General features: G+C 47.7%; 1 protein-coding gene across 1 annotated transcript in view; it reads right to left on the reverse strand.

Annotated features, from left to right (window-relative positions):
• Nucleotides 1-16,887, reverse strand: part of LOC140429525 (guanine nucleotide-binding protein subunit alpha-14) — a 267,729-nt gene that overhangs the window by 135,165 nt on the left and 115,677 nt on the right. Inside the window, exon 2 of the mRNA XM_072516630.1 lies at nt 8,740-8,924. Within this exon, the coding sequence (XP_072372731.1) occupies nt 8,740-8,924 (185 nt within the window). The remainder of the gene's footprint in view (nt 1-8,739; nt 8,925-16,887) is intronic.

Consider the following 16,887-nt stretch of genomic DNA (forward strand, 5'->3'; position numbering starts at 1 on the left):
ATATGTAGCTTCCAGTACACTCAAATGTGCCACACTGCGAGCTCTACTGACAATCTTAAATTGGTTATCAGCAGAATTTTTAGCACACTGAGGACTTTCTAGCAAATGATGTTCAATTGTGGAATCAAATCTAATATTAGAATTCAAGTTTCGCAAGCACAGACTGGTTGCACATTCTGGACTGAATGGCCTCCTCTAGGGATTCAATGAAATAAGCAATTGCTAAATGTCCTATACTGACTCCCACCAGGGTGCCAGCCTGGCACTGCCAAGTGCCCATGTGGTACTGGCAGGGTACCAGCTTGGCACTGCCAAGGCGCCAAGCTGGCATTTTTCATGCTGGGTGTAAGGGGTGCAGCAGGCCCAGGGACCACCTCATAGTGAGCTGTGACTTTGGGGGGGGGGGGGGTCATAGGCTGCGGCAGGGGCTCCAGAGACTGGGACGCCATTTAAAAATCTCTCACTGCACTGAGTAGTTCCAGCGAGCAGAGGTCCTCAGTGCACAAAACAGGGCTATGTACGGCCTCGGCCACGCGTTCCCCACTGAGTCCCTCTATCTAGCCAGAGTACCGTTCACTAGCGTTGTGTTTTCCGGTGCTAAGAGCGCCGTGAACCACGTGGCTAAATGCGCTCGCTATGCGCTCCCATTGAGTTAAATCTTACCCAATGTCTGTACATGTTCTGACTGTCTATAAAGAACAGGGCCCTGTGTATTAATATATGTAGCTTCCAGTACACTCAAATGTGCCACACTGCGAGCTCTACTGACAATCTTAAATTGGTTATCAGCAGAATTTTTAGCACACTGAGGACTTTCTAGCAAATGATGTTCAATTGTGGAATCAAATCTAATATTAGAATTCAAGTTTCGCAAGCACAGACTGGTTGCACATTCTGCAGTCCAGACACACCACCTTCTCTCTGCCACTCCTTAGACTAAGTTATTTATAAAAGCAAAATACTGTGGATACTGGAAATCTGACAATTTTTTTTTTTTTAAATGCTGGAAATACTCAGTAGGTCAGGTCTGTGAGGAGAGAAGAAAAAGTTAACATTTCAGGCTAGTGACATTTCATCAGCACTGAAGATAGAAATGTAATGTTCTTTTTAAATTATATTTAAATCATCTACATCTAGTTTTTGGTTTGTGCAAGAATCTTTGAGACTTCTATCTAAATTTACCAGAATAGACTTGTCCTTGATAGGAGCAAAAACAAGAAACTCACCAACAGCTAACCTCCTCTCTATTGCAGTAGTTCACAGTGTCGATGCTCCTCAAGGCACTGCCAGCATGGCACTGAAGGTCACCAAACTGAATTCTTGGACTTCATCCCCAGCACACGTCACTGTCTCTAGTGTCCCTTTCTCTCGTTTCCCAAGCACTGCGGTCAAGGAAGTTGATTTAATCTGCCCACTCATTTGAGGATACTTCTTCTCGCCCAATAGATAGGAAGGAGGGTGGGGGGGGGGGGGGTCAGAAAATAAGAAAATAGAGAAGTAAAAGCAGCAGAGATCCAGAAATAAACACATGCACACACGTGTGTATGTGAAGAAGCGAGACAGTAAAATGAGGGAGGAAGAGGAGGAAGGAAAAGAAAAAGATTGAATTGGCAGAAGTGATGACACAGTAGTGAAGAATGAGAGATTCTGAGTTGAAACATCAATGAGAGTGAATTGGAGGAGAGGGGACAAACTAAAGCAGTGACAGCAGAACTAAGACTAAAGTGAAAAGAAAGATTTTAGTGGAGGAGAGAGAGAGAGAGAGAGAGAGAGAGAGAGAGAGTGAACAGTGAAGTGACTGATCGGAGGAGAAATGGAGGTTAAGGGTTAGAGAAATAAAGGGAAAAATTATACAGAAATAAATCCAAGTGAAAGCAGCAACAAAGAATGAGATTGAAGCAAAAGGGGTGGGGGGGGGGGAAACTTGCGTGAAGAGAAAAGGAAATTAACCAAGTGACAGTGAATAGAAATTGAATTGGAGGAAAAAAGACATTGAAGTGAAGGAGCAAAGTAAAACTGAGTGGAGGGAGGAGTGAAAGTGAGATAAGCAGATGTATAAATAGCATGATGAAAAAGCTCAAATATATAGCAATTCATCATGATTCTGTTCAAGTCAATGCAATTTAAACATACATTACTCCCTCCTTCACGCATGTCACTAGTATCTAACACTGAGCTCAAATGGTTGATCACACTTGCAGCCCACCAGGGGTTGGTAACCATTGTTACTTGGAGTCTTTTTAAAAAAAACTTTACCCAAAATAGAAACTTGGGAGCCAAATTGTTAAATATCTCTTGTAGAATGCATAATTAACGATTTTAAAAATCAATACATGTATTGAATTAATGGATCAATAGAAAAAAAATTGAAACTAAAATAGACCTAACTCTGAATTGTGTGTTCTGCATTGTTTTTTTTAGAACTATAATTTTGTCAGTAAAGTCATCTTTAAAACAAACTTTAGCTTAAAATGCCTACAGAATTAAGACTATTTTTCTCAGCTAATGGTTTTCATGATTAAAAACCGTATGCCATCAGAAGCTATCAGAATAATTTACATCTCAACTATATTACACACAATAATTGTTACCACAATAAAACCTGTTCCTCAAATTAAAGGCATTATCCATAACCATGGTGCAACAGTACCACCCAAACAGGTTTAGTTAAAGCACAATGATTTTTGTCATTAAAACAATAAAAACCATAAAGTGCAGAATAATAATTCGCCTTTTATCTCAACAGTAAAAACACAGTTCTTACTTTTCTCAAGAGTTTTTCAGGCTTTTCTCGTGTTCATGGAATCAAACTGGAAATGGATAGGAGGGGTATTTTAGCACAGTGGGCTAAACAGCTGGCTTGTAATGCAGAACAATGCCAGCAGCGCGGGTTCAGTTCCCGTACCGGCCTCCCCAAATAGGCGCCAGAATGTGGCGACTAGGGGCTTTTCACAGTAACTTCATTGAAGCCTACTTGTGACAATAAGCGATTATTAAATGAGATAGTAAAGAGCTGTATGTGGTGCCAGAACCTAATTTTAACACATAATTTAACTGCATTTCCTAAACTACTTCAGGCAAGAGCTCCCATCTCTAGCATACAGAGACAGCAATTCATACGAGTAGTGCTGAAAGCAATTTTAAAGAGGGACACGACTTGCCTCGTGCACCAGTCAACAGGCTCATGGACAGAGGCACACATTGGGTCCAGTTGCATTGATCGTCTTACAAATGCTCGGACTCACCAAACAGGCAATAAAAACGCTAATTGTGAGCATACCGCCACAAACGGTCCACAGCAGACGCCCTCTCCAACTTCTTCCATCGGACAGGAGACACAAAAGTCTGAGAACACGCACTAACAGATTCAAAAAACAGCTTTTTCCGCGCTGTTACCAGACTCCTAAGCGACCCTCTTATGGACTGATCGGATCTCTTCACACATCTTCTCTACCGAGTAGTACTGCACTCCTGCATGCGTCACGCTGTGCCTGTGTCTATGTATTTACATTGTGTATTTTATGTTTGCCCTTTGTTTTTTCTTTTCACGTATGGAATGATCCGTCTGAACTGTACGCAGAACAATACTTTTCACTGTACCTCGATACACATGACAATAAACAAATCCAAACAAAATACCAACAGTTGGCATGCATATGTGTTCTGTGAAATTACTAGCTCCTTGGGAAACACAGGAACAGGAGTAGGCCATTTAGCCCCTCGAGCAGCTTCTGCCATTCATCAAGATCATTGCTAACCTGAAGGTTGTGAAGAATGAAGCAGATTGTGGGTTTTTTTGAAGAGTTGTAAGAATGACAGAAAATCAGAGAGTTGACATTTATGAAAGTATTTTTGTAAATAAGTGTGACCTCATCCTTGTCCCCAAGCAATGAGAAAACTAAACAAATAATACAAAAGTATTGGCCATGAAGACGTTTCATTTTTAAGAACTGGATCTCTCCAGTGGTCATTTTAGTTTATTTTGGGGCTGACAGCAACAAACATGAAATTGTATGCCTACAGCTAGTGTCAGTATCATGGATTTGTTTCAATATAAATGCAGTACTTTGCAAGTTTGTCTCACATCTTATATCTAAGGTCAGTCCTCTGTGAAAAAACTCCACTGCCAAACCACAAAAGATCTTTTGGTACTAGTTAAAAAACATTTCTGGGGGACTTCCGGTGGTAGCCATGGAGGGAGTGATCGCACATTTGGTAGCTCTCGCTCGTAGCGGTCTTTTTGGGCCTTTTCCCCGGTTTGCAGGTGGAAGAGAGACGGAAAAAGGGGTAGGAGTGAGAGTAGAGCAGATTGACCCTCTAGTTTATTAGAGCTGAGAACAAGAAATGCCCGAAAAAGTAGGAATAAGTCGGTCGGAGTGGATGTGGTGCTGGCAATGCACGTGGAGATGGCGGAGGTGCAGGGAGTGGCCCTGCCAGTTCAATGGTCACCAGAGCAGCTGGTGAGCTTCATGAATGAGGGGTTCACCCAGCAACGAAAGGAGAGTCTGGAGGACCTGGCCCTGGCGTTGGTCTCGATCAAGGCGGTGGTTGACCGCGTGGAGACAAGGCTGGCAGCCCAGGGTTAGGCAATCCAGAAGTTGGAGGAGTTGGCGGGGGAACACGAGGAGCAGTTGGCCTCGATGGCAGCGGAGATGGGGCTGATGCGGGACCAACTTAAGTGGTTGCAGGAGAAGGTGGAGGACTTCGAGAACCGGTCACACAGGCAGAATATTCAGATCCTGGGTCTGTTGGAGAGGTGTGAAGGAACCGATTTGGGCACGTATGTGGGGAAGATGCTCGAGAAACTGCTTGGTGAAAGTGCGTTTGACCGACCGTTGGAGGTGGATCAAACTCACAGGGCATTGATGAGGAAGCCCCAGGGGAACGAGCCGCTGAGGGTGATGGTGGTGCGGTTGCACTGGTTCCTTGATAAGGAGCGAATCATGAGGTAGGCCAGGCAGACGAGGCGTTGCATCTGAGAGGGCAGTGAGATTCGTGCGTACCAGGTCCTGGGTGCAGAGCTGGCCAAGAGAAGGGCAAGTTTCAATAAGGTCAAGGCGGCCCTCTATAAGGGGGTGAAGTTTGGACTAATGTACCCGGCGGGTCTATGGGTGACCTATGGGGGCCGGGAGCTGTACTTTGGATCTTCGGAGGAGTCAGCGGAGTTTATGAGAGACAATGGACTGGTAGGAGAAGGTGGACTTTGAATTTTGGTGGAGGATTCTGATGCTGCTGTAAAACTTTTTTCGGGCCCATTTCTTTTTTTCGGCTTCAGGTTTGCTTTTTGTTCTTTGTTAAGGGATGGGGGTTGGTTTTTCTTTTTTCTGTTTCTATTGATTGTTTGCACTAATTTTGAGCAGGGGGGGTGAGGGGGAAATCATTGAGGTATAGGATGCTAGGTGCCAGGGGCGGGAGTTGCCAGGCTAGCTGGGCGGGTTAGTTCACAGAAGCACAGTGGAAGGTGAGCTGAAGGTTAGCAAGGAGGGGGAGCGGGGGGGGGGTGGAGAGAGTTGGGGGATCTGGGGATAGTACTGCTGACAGAGGCAGGGTCTTTAAAATGGAGGAGGAGGAGGGTTGATGAGGTGGGCACCCGAGGGCCACAGGAGTTGCAGGGCACGGGTCGGAGGCTGACCCAAGAGGGGCTTTGGCTGATCGGCTGAGGTGGGGGGGGGTTTGGGGACCGAGGGGGAAAGAATTTCCGTTCTACTCCCATGTGCACAAGATGTACTCCCGAATAGATTTCTTTGTGCTGGATAAAACGCTGCTGGCAGGGTTGATAGATGATGAATATTCAGTAAGTGTTGGACCATGCCCCGCATTGGCTGGACCTGCGAGTGAGCAAAGGAAGGACCCAGCACCCGCAATGGAGGTTGGATATGGGGCTGTTAGCAGAGGAGGCGGTATGTGTGCTGGTGAGGGAAGCCATCCGGGGATATATAAAGATTAACGATACGGGGGAGGTGTCAGCGGGTACGGTCTGGGAGGCACTGAAGGCAGTTATGGGGGGGGGATTTATTTCTATTCGGGCACACAAGGAGAAGGCAGAGTGGGCGGAAATAGAATGGCTGGTGGGAGAAATCCTGCAGGTGGACAGGAGATATTCCTAGAGGAAGGGCTTTTGAAGGAACGCCAGAGGCTACAATTGGAATTTGGTCTCCTATCCATGGGCACGGCGATGGGACAGCTGAGGAGGGAGAGGGGGGGTGTATGAGTGCGGGGAGAAAGCGAGCAGGATGCTGGTGCATCATTTGAGGAAGTAGGAAGCGATGAGATAGATTGGGAAAGTGAGGGATACAGGTGGGGATGTGGTCTTGGATCCGGCGGGGGTGAGTGGAGTGTTTCAAGACTTCTACAGCAAACTGTATAAATCGGAACGCCCAGCAGGAGAAGAGGGGTTGAGTCGATTTTTGAGAGGGCTGGAGTTCCCGAAGGTGGATGAAGAGCTGGTGGCAGGCCTGGGGGTCCCAGTTGGGCTTGGGGAGGTAATAGAAGGGCTGGAAGTGATGCAATCAGGTAAGGCCCCAGGGCCGGACGGATACCCAGTGGAATTTTATAAGACGTTTTTGGGATGCTGGGGCCGCTCTTGGAAAGGGCATTTAATGAAGCAAAGGAGCTGGGAGTACTTCCCCCGACGTTGTCGCAGGCATCGATTTCTTTCATTTTGAAGCAGGATAAGGACCTGGAAAACTGCGGGTCATTTAGACCAATCTCCTTATTGAATGCGGATGCCAAATTGTTGGCAAAGGTCCTGGACACACGGATTGAGGATTGTGTCCCAGGGGTAATAGGAGAAGATCAGATGGAGTTTGTTAAGAGACGACACCTGGCGCCAATATTAGAAGGCTCTTGATCGTAATCATGATGCCTACAGAGGGGCGCGAGGTTGAGGTGGTGGCGGCTATGGATGCAGAGAAGGCCTTCGATCGGGTGGAGTGGGAGTACTTATGGGAGGTCCTGAGACGGTTCGGGTCATGTATATATCAGACCCATTGGTGGGGATTGGAGGGATTATGGGGATGCTAGAGGAATTCGGCCAGTTCCCAGGGTAAAAATTGAATATGGGTAAAAGTGAGGTTTTTGTGATCCAGGCAAGGGGGCAGGATAGAAGACTGGAGTAGATGCCATTCAAGGTGGTGGGAGGGAGCTTTAGGCTTGGGTATCCAGGCACGAGAATGGGGACAGCTCTACAAATTGAAACTGGGTAGGATAGTAGAGCAGATGAAGAGGGACTTCCAGAGGGGAGACGCGCTCCGCTGTCTCTAGCGGGGAAGGTACAGACTGTGAAAATGGCAGTCCTCCCGAGGTTGCTCCTTGTTTTTCAGTGTCTCCCAATTTTTATCCCCACGGTGTTTTTTATGAAGTGCGCCAATTTTGAGATTTATTTGGGCCTGTAAAATCCCGCGGGTGAGGAAGGTGCTGCATGGGGAGGGGGGGGGGCTGGCTGTTCTGAACTTTATTAACTATTACAGGGCGACGAACATATCGATGGTCAGGAAGTGGGTAATGGGGGAGGGGTCGGTGTGGGAGGAGGTGCAGGCGGCATCCTGTAAGTGCACGAGTTTGAGGGCATTGTTAACGGCACCTCTGCCGTTCTCGCCGGCTTGGTACTCCACTAGCCCGGTAGTAGTGGCAGCCCTGAGGGGGTGGGTTTGGAGCAGACGTCGGTTTGGGCACAGATATGCGGTAACCATCGATTCGCCCTGGGGGGGGTTGGACAAAGGCGGCAGTGGGCAGAGATCGAGAATTCGGGGGGGGGGGGCACAGTAAGTAGTCTTACAACACCAGGTTAAAGTCCAACAGGTTTATTTTGAATCACTAGCTTTCGGAGCACTGCTCCTTCCTTCACCTGAGGATGGAGCAGTGCTCCAAAAGCTAGTGATTCAAAACAAACATGTTGGACTTTAACCTGGTGTTGTAAGACTGCTTACTGTTTCTTATTTTTGCTTCTCCACAGATGCTGCCAGACCTGCTGAGTTTTTCCAGCATTTCTGTTTTTATTCCCGATTTCCAGTAGCCAGAGTATTTTGCTTTTATGTTCTGTATTTTACACACCCATAGAATTACGAGTGCAGAAGGGGGCCATTCGGGTCTGCACTGGCCTTCCAAAAGAGGACCCTACCCAGGCCCACTCTCCCGCCCTATCCCCATAACCCCACCTAACCTGCAGATCTTTGGACACTAAGCGGCAATTTTTTAGCACATCTTTGAATGCACTCCTTCAAGAAGTTATATATTTGAATCTTCTTACCTAAAACATCAAACTTTAGGTGTGTCCCAAATATTCTTTCATAGACTCGGCATTGAGACTCTCACATCCCTTTATAAACAGGTAGTTGTTTTTGATTACTATTTAACTCATTAATAACATTTAAAATAATTGATTCCTGTCCTCAGTGTATGCCCACAATCTTTCTCTCAGCTCTTTCCAGCAACATGGCATTGTTGGAGGCATTTAGAGATTACACGCTAGTGCAACAGAGGTGTCAACAAAATGCCTAGCAAAATATTTGAAATAAATAAATGGGACACTTAGAGAATCACATTTTATACTCAAGTCTTGGAAAATATATTTTAGATATTTGCACTGACTTTAGATCTCACTGCATTCAAGAATAGCAAGATTATTTCAAATACTGGTCAACTAATTCAAAATCTTTGCTCACAAGAGAAGGGATCTGACATTGCAAACTGGTTATGAATATTTCAAAGATATGTGTGCACGCAACACAAAAAACATACCACATTTTGCTCATTCTTGTATTGTACCCGGAGTGTGTCCATAGCTCTGATCATTGCCTGCATTGCAGTGAATATGTTCTGAAATACGAGCTTTGTGAAATTTTTCCTGTCTTCATCAGAGTAGCCATCTCCATGGATGATTCTCATCTGCTTGATGAATGTGCTCTTGCCACTTTCACCAGTACCTGAAGGCAAAGAGAGAACACAGCACAAGGTCACAGGGATTCCAGCCTACCCACTTATGCTTTTTTTAAATAAACATTTTATTGCTATTTTCGGTATAGTAACAACAAAATAAACAATATACATGAAACCATAAACATAGTGCAAAAACCATTTACCTCTCGTACAGGTCCCACCCTTATTGACTCCCTACTCTAATCTAAACTACTCCTCCCACCCCCACCCCCCCCACCCCCCGTCTGCTGACGATTAATTTCCCGCAAAGACATTGACGAACGGTTGCCACCTCCGGGTGAACCCTAACAGTGACCTTCTCAAGGTAAACTTGATTTTCTCCAATCAGAGAAAGCTAGCCATGTCCGATAGCCAGGTCTCCAACTTCGGGGGCTTTGAGTCCCTCCCTCCATGCTAATAGTATCCGTCTCCGGGCTACCAGGGAAGCAAAGGACAGAACGTCTACCTCTTTCTCCTCCTGGATTCCCGGGTCATCTGACACACTGAAAATCGTCACCTCTGGACTCAGCGCCACCCTTGTTTTTAACACCGTGGGCATGACATCTGCAAACCCCTGCCAAAATCCCCTAAGCTTTGGACATGTCCAAAACATGTGGACGTGGTTCACCGGTTCTCCCGCACATTTTGCGCACCTGTCTTCCACCCCAAAGAATCTGCTCATCCGGGCCACTGTCATGTGAGCCCGGTGAACAACCTTAAATTGTATCAGGCTGAGCCTGGCACATGTTGCAGACGTGTTGACTCTATTCAACGCGTCCGCCCAAAGGCTCTCCTCTAGCTCACTTCCTAGCTCCTCCTCCCACTCACGCTTCAGTTCCTCAGTCTGCGTCTCCTCCGACCCCTTAAGCTCCTTATAAATGTCCGAGGCGCTCCCTTCTCCTACCCACCCTCTGGAAACTACCCTGTCCCGAATCCTCCTTAGCGGTAGGAGCGGGAAGGTTGACCCCTGTTTACGAAGGAAGTCCCACACCTGCAGATACCTGAATTTGTTTCCCTTCGCTAACCCAAACTTTTCCTCCAACGCCCTCATACTTGGAAAGCTCCCCTCTATGAACATATCCCCCATCCTCTCAATTCCCGCTCTCCGCCATAACCGGAACCCCCGTCCATACTCCCCGGGGCAAACCGGTGATTATCACAGATTGGGGCCCAGACCGATGCTCCCACTGCTCCCTCATGCCTCCTCCATTGGCCCCAAACTCTCTGGGCCGCCACCACCACTGGACTGGTGGAGTACCGTGCCGGCGGGAACGGCAGAGGGGCAGTTACTAACGCCCCCAAACTGGTGCCCTTACATGAAGCCGCCTCCATGTGCACCCATGCCGACCCCTCCCTCACCACCCACTTCCTGATCATGGCTATATTAGACGCTGAGTAATAGTTGCTAAAATTTGGCAGCGCCAGCCCGCCCTCTGCCCGACTCCGCTCAAGCATCACCTTCCTTAACCGCGGGATCTTGCCCGCCCAGACGAAGCGCGTGATCACTCTGTTGACCAGCTTAAAAAAGGACCGCGGAATAAAAATGGGGAGACACGGAAATACAAATAGGAATCTCGGGAGGTCCATCATATTCACCGTTTGCACCCCTCCCAGCCAAAGACAATGGAAGCGCGTCCTATCTCCGAAAATAATCCTTCATTTGGTCCACCAGCCAGGCCAGATTCAATTTATGCAGCTGCTCCCATTCCCGCGCCATTGGATGCCTAGGTACCTAAAGCTTCCCTTTACTAACCTAAACGGCAGCTCTCCCAGTCGCCTCTCCTGTCCCCTTGCCTGGACCACAAACATCTCACTCTTTCCCATATTAAGCTTCTACCCCGAAAACCGGCCACATTCCCCTAGAGCCCTCATGATTTCTTCCATCCCCTCTAATGGGTCCGAAACTTACAGAAGGTCATCCGCATGAGCGAAACCCTGTGCTCCACCCCCCCACCCCCCCCACCGGACCAGCCCTCTCCAGCCCCTCGAGGCTCTCAGAGCAATTGCCAACGGCTCTATAGCCAGTGCAAACAACAGTGGGGAGAGGGGGCATCCCTGTCTCAACCCCCGGTGTAGTCTAAAATAGTCCGATGTTGTCCTATTGATCCGTACACTTACCACAGGAGCCTGATACAGTACCCTGACCCAGTCAATAAAGCCCCGCCCAAATCTGAACCACCCCAGTACCTCCCACAGATAATCCCATTCTACCCGATCAAAAGCTTTTTCTGCATCCATTGCAATCACTACCTCCACCTCCCTACCTTCCGGGGGAATCATGATCACATTTAACAGCCTTCTTACATTGGCCACCAACTGCCTACCATTAACAAACCTCGTCTGGTCCTCCCAAATAACATCCGGAACACAATCACCAATCCTGGAGGACAGGATTTTGGCCAGCATCTTGGCATCCACATTTAACACGGAGGTCGGCCTGTAGGACCCACACAGCTCCGGGTTCTAAGAATCAGCGAAATCATTGCCTGTGACATCGTCGGGGACAGCACCCCTCTTTCCCTTGCCTCATTGAACATCCTCATCAACACTGGCCCCAATATCTCAGAGAACGTTCTATAGAACTCCACTGGGTACCCGTCCGGCCCCGGGGCTTTACCCGACTGCATGGCCTTCAGACCCTCCGCTATCTCTTCCATCCCGATCGGTGCCCCCAGCCCTTCGATACGCTCCCCGTCCACCTTTGGGAAATTCAACCCCTCCTAGAAGTGCCTCATCCCGCTCCGGCCCCGCAGGGGGTTCCTACCTGTACAGCCTGCTACAGAAATCCCTAAACGCGTTATTCACTCCTACTGAATCACCAACCAGGTTCCCATCTCCGTCCTTTACTTTCCCTATCTCCCTAGCTGCCTCCCTCTTCCTCAGCTGCTGTGCAAGCATTCTGATGGCCTTCTCTCCATGTTCATAGATCGCCCCCTCGCCTTTCTCAGCTGCTCCACCGCCCTCCCCATGGTCTGCAAGCTAAACTCCGCCTGTTACCTCCGCCGTTCCCTTAAAAGCCCTGCCGCTGGGGTCTCCGCATACCTCCTATCAATCTGTAACATCTCCTTTACCAGTCGGTCCGTCTCTGCCCTGTCCACCTTCTCACTATGGGCCCGGATCAAAATCAGCACCCCCTGACCACTGTCTTCAGTGCTTCCCACACCACCGCTACTGAAATTTCCCCCGTGTCATTGACCTGCAGGTAGCTCTGAATACATTTCCTCAGCCGCTCGCACACCTCTTCATCCGCCAAAGGTCCGACATTCAACCTCCAGTGCGGGCGCTGATTACTGTCTTTACTGACCTGCAGGTCAATCTAGTGCGCAGCATGGTCTGAGATTGTGATCACCGTATAACCCATGTCCACCACCCCAGCCAGCAAGGCTCTGCTCAAAATAAAGAAATCAATCCGGGAGGACGCTTTATGCACATGTGAGTAGAAGGAGAACTTCTTCACCCTCGGCTGCCCAAACCTCCATGTATCCCCCCCCCCCCAACCCACCCGTTCCATGAACCGTCTTAGTTCCTGTGCCATTGCTGGCACCCTGCCCGTTTTTGAGCTTGACTGGTCCAAGCCAAGGTCCATAACTGTGTTGAAGTCCACTCCCATGACCAACCTGTGCGAGTTCAGGTCCGGTATCTTCTCCAGCATCCTCTTCATAAACTCCACATCATCCCAATTTGGCGCATACACATTTACTAATACCACCTGCACCCCCTCTAGCTTCCCACTGACCATAATGTACCGACCTCCCACGTCTGAGATTATTCTGCCCGCCTCAAACAACACCCGCTTATTGATCAGGATCGCGACACCTCTAGTCTTTGAATCTAACCCCGAGTAAAATACCTGACTGGCCCAGCCTTTCCTCAGCCTAACATGGTCCATTACTCTAATGTGCGTCTCCTGCAACATTACCACGTCCGCCTTCAATCCCCTAAAATACACGTGCGCTTTTGACCGGCCCATTTAACCCTCGAACATTCCAGGTGATCAGCCTAATTGGGGGGCTCACTGCCCCCCCCCCTTCTGCCGATCAGCCACCCCCTTTTTTAGGCCCGCCTCCAGCCTGTGCTCCGCGCCTCTACCGGTCCAGCCCCAGGCAGCCCCCGCCCCCAACCCCCTCTCTGTCCCTCAGCTCAAGTCCCTCCCTAGTCAGCAGAACATTCGCCCCCCACCCCCCTCGTAACAACACCCTGTAACCCAACCCCTTTACTAAACCAAACATATGCACAACCCCCACCGTGCTTCTGTGAGCTAGCTCGCCCAGCTAGCTTGGTGGCCCCCATCCCCGGCGCCAGATAGTCTCCCACGTATTGTTCCCTCCCCCCCGCTCATACAAATAAACTCCGGCATCAAACAATCCCCACACAATTGCCCAACAAAAAAAACACCAAGGTAAAAACAAGCACATCTCCATCCCCCAACAACGCAAATGAAAACCGTAACTCACTCAGCTCTACTGCTGGTTCCAAACCAATGCAAACGGCATCACAAACATCTTCCATAATACGCAAAACGAGAAACTTTTTACAAAAACAGAGAAACAAAAAGAAAAGAACATGAACGCTGCAGCCAAGTTCAAACGTTCTCAATCCATCACCAGCCCTTTCTTTTTCATAAAGTCCAACGCGTCCACCGACGACGTGAAGTAGAAGTGCTGATCCTCATGCGCGACCCAGAGACGGGCTGGGTATAACAATCCAAACTTCACCTTTTTCTTAAAAAGGATCGACCTGATCTGGTTGAAGCCTGCTCTTCTCCTGGCTACCTCTACACTCAGATCCTGGTAAACCCGCAGGATGCAATTGTCCCATTTACAGCTCCGTGTCTGCTTGGCCCACTGCAGAATGCACTCCTTATCCGAGAACCTGTGGAATCTCACCACCATTGTCCTCGCGGCTTCCTCGCGAGTGCTCTGTGAGCCCTATCCACCTCCAAGGGCCAGGAGAATGCCCAATCCCCCCGCAGCTTCACAAACATGTCTGCAATGTATGCCCCAGCGTCCGTTCCTTCGGACCCCTCCGGGAGCCCGACGATACCTATTTTCAAGATCCTCCACCTGCTCCAGGAGCTTCTTCTGCTGGTCCCTCAGCGTCCCCACCTCCAGCTCCCCCGCAGTCTGATGTTCCTCCTGCTCAGCCAGCGCCTTCTCCACCTTCTGGATCGCCCGATCTTGGACGTCCAATCTATGCCCCAGCCGCTCAATCCACTTCTTTTAAAATCGGGTCCAAGCAGTCCTGTTTCTGCATAGTAAAGCCTTCCTGAATGACTTGCATCAGCTGCTCCATCGACTGTTGCGTCGACAAGCCAGAGGTCCGAACCTCCGCCGTGCTGTCTTCTGTTGCAGCTACAGCCCAAGCCTTCTGTCTTTTTGTTTCTGCCCTTACGAACACTTCTAGTCCTTGTCTCCATGCACCGAAGTGGGAATTCAGTAAACAATTGCCACTAACATCCGTTTTACAATTCAAGTCTGGTGGAAAAACGGGGGAAGGTCCAAAGGTCTGACCAGGGGAGCCACCAAATGTGCGACTTACTCCTCCATAGCCGCCACCGTATGTCCCGCCTACCCCCTTTTGATGGATCCCAAACCCACAACACAAAACATATTCATCGCTAACAATTACACTCACAATTATGTGGTCATTCTTTAAGTGTACCTAAAGTGGACAATAATATTTTGTTCTCCAGCAGAATGTCCCTCATGCAGTTAAGCACATTTTCCAGAAAGTACATATCATTAATGTTGTTCAATGATAATCCTTAAAAAAAAGCAACCCTAGACATTCAGCACAAAAAAAAAGATCTTAAGCAACATTACTAGATTCATGTGTTAACCTTGTGGACTTTAACCATCTGAACCACAAAGTAAGATTACTGTCCAGTACATGGTCCCATAAAAATTAATTCTGAAAGTACATCATGCATTGCGGAGGGGAATCAGTCAACATATGCCTGATGGTGTCTATTGATAATCTATCTCGAGCCTGCCACCAGGAAATCATGTAATTATCTGCATCAGTATATGAGGTATATGATATTATAATTAACAAGTCATATGTACATTTTATCTTCACTGTACAAAGTTAAATTATAAGTTATTCAAAACACTGTTTGCAGCCAAACTACTTAACGGGCACCATCAACTGACAGAGACAACATTTATATGCAAACAAAAACAGCAACACTAAAACAAACATTATGCTCCAAAAAAAGTGATCATATCTAGTTCAGTGTGCTAATTTCAATTACTGTTCCACTTTTGTCTTAATATTTTCCAAATGTAGTCAACACCCCATCATTACTATTTTAGCATCAAATTTGATCAATGCAATATCAAAACATTGATTGGTTTCCTATACAAATGACTCTTCATTGTTTTCCAGCAAGTCATCCCCTAAATTTACTCACGTAGAAAAGCATGAGCACAAGGTAAAATGATGGCCATAAAATTAGGCTCAGTAGCACCGCTGGTATGGAAACAGAATGATGCACAACATACTGGCTACTACTTCATGCATTGCACCGAACCGCGTGCCCATATTTGGAAGGCCACTAGTGCAGACATGTTGCACATGCACCAGAAGTGTCAGCAGAGATCATGCAATGACACCAATGAACTGATCCTGCTGATTTGATACAAGTTTTCATAACTTCAATTGTGCCGGTCCACTGAATGCCTTTAACCTTCAGCTGAACAAGAGACGCAAACCAGCATTATTTAAAGGGACAATCTTCCAATTTGCAATTGAGGTGCTTTTAACCTACTCCTGCTGTGGCAAAACTTCCGAAAGTACCAATGCTGAATTTTGGAAGTCTGTTGGTGAATTGGTGCATCCATTCCAGGAGGGTGGTTTGGTCACCTGTAGACACCAAATCTGCCACAAGTCTGGAGGGCTCTAGTTTTAACACCACTGGGTCTGCAACACAAAAACGGAACAGAAACTGCAGAGGGGTGAAGCTCTGTAAAGGAGGTGGAGGAAGCCGACTCTCCAACAGAAGGTTCTAATCCACTGTGGGTTTCAGAGAGCACTACTCATATCTTACACCTCACCCAGCAGCAATGCCTTGGGTGACTCAGATTCAGCAAGGTTTTTTTCTTTATTCGTTCATGGGATGTGGGCGTCGCTGGCTGGCCAGCATGTGTTGCCTATTTCTGAGGGGGATTTAAGAGTCAAGTGTGTTGCTGTGGGTTTGGGTATTTAAGAGTCAAGCACGTTGCTGTGGGTTTGGAGTCACATGAAGGCCAGACCAGGTAAGGATGATAGATTCCTTCCCTAAAGGACATTAGTGAACCAGATGGGTTTTTACAACAATTGGCAATGGATTCATGGTCATCATTAGACTTCTAATTCCAGATTTTTTATTTAATTCAAATTTCACCATCTGCCCTGGTGAGATTCAAACTGATGTCCCCAGAGCAGTACCCTGGGTCTCTGGATTACTAGTCCAGTGACAATACCACTACGCCACTGCCTCCCCAAAGATCATAGAACTATTTCACCTCCTTCAAAAATATCTGCAGTCTCACCCCAGAACAAGAACGGTGCTGCCAGTAGTTGTAAAAGTCACAGTCTCATTGAACTGATACACGATAACCGAGCAGGAACAGTTGACATAAGGAACATCACAATGCTTCATTCATCACTGCATTTAGGCTGCCTCCCAGAGGTTCTAAATGCAAAGGGAGGTCATTAATTAGTGTTCCCTCAAAAGAAGGGAGAAGCAGGGTGAGAAGGCATGATGTTTTGCCAGGATAGAGGCATTCTTTACAGGACAGAACGCCCTGGACTTTGCATACATAGCTCCGTAGGCTCCCCATGCAAACAGGGAGAGGCACAGGAAATGCAAGGCCTGCCATTTCAACAATATGCATGTGGTATGCATCGATGTGTAATATTAGTGATTTCCCACTATTCTGACAGCAGCCATGATGCCATCAACCTGAATAATTCTACTGTTTGTCTTTA

This window comes from Scyliorhinus torazame, chromosome 9 (assembly GCF_047496885.1).
Source record: "Scyliorhinus torazame isolate Kashiwa2021f chromosome 9, sScyTor2.1, whole genome shotgun sequence".
NCBI classification, from domain to species: domain Eukaryota; kingdom Metazoa; phylum Chordata; class Chondrichthyes; order Carcharhiniformes; family Scyliorhinidae; genus Scyliorhinus; species Scyliorhinus torazame.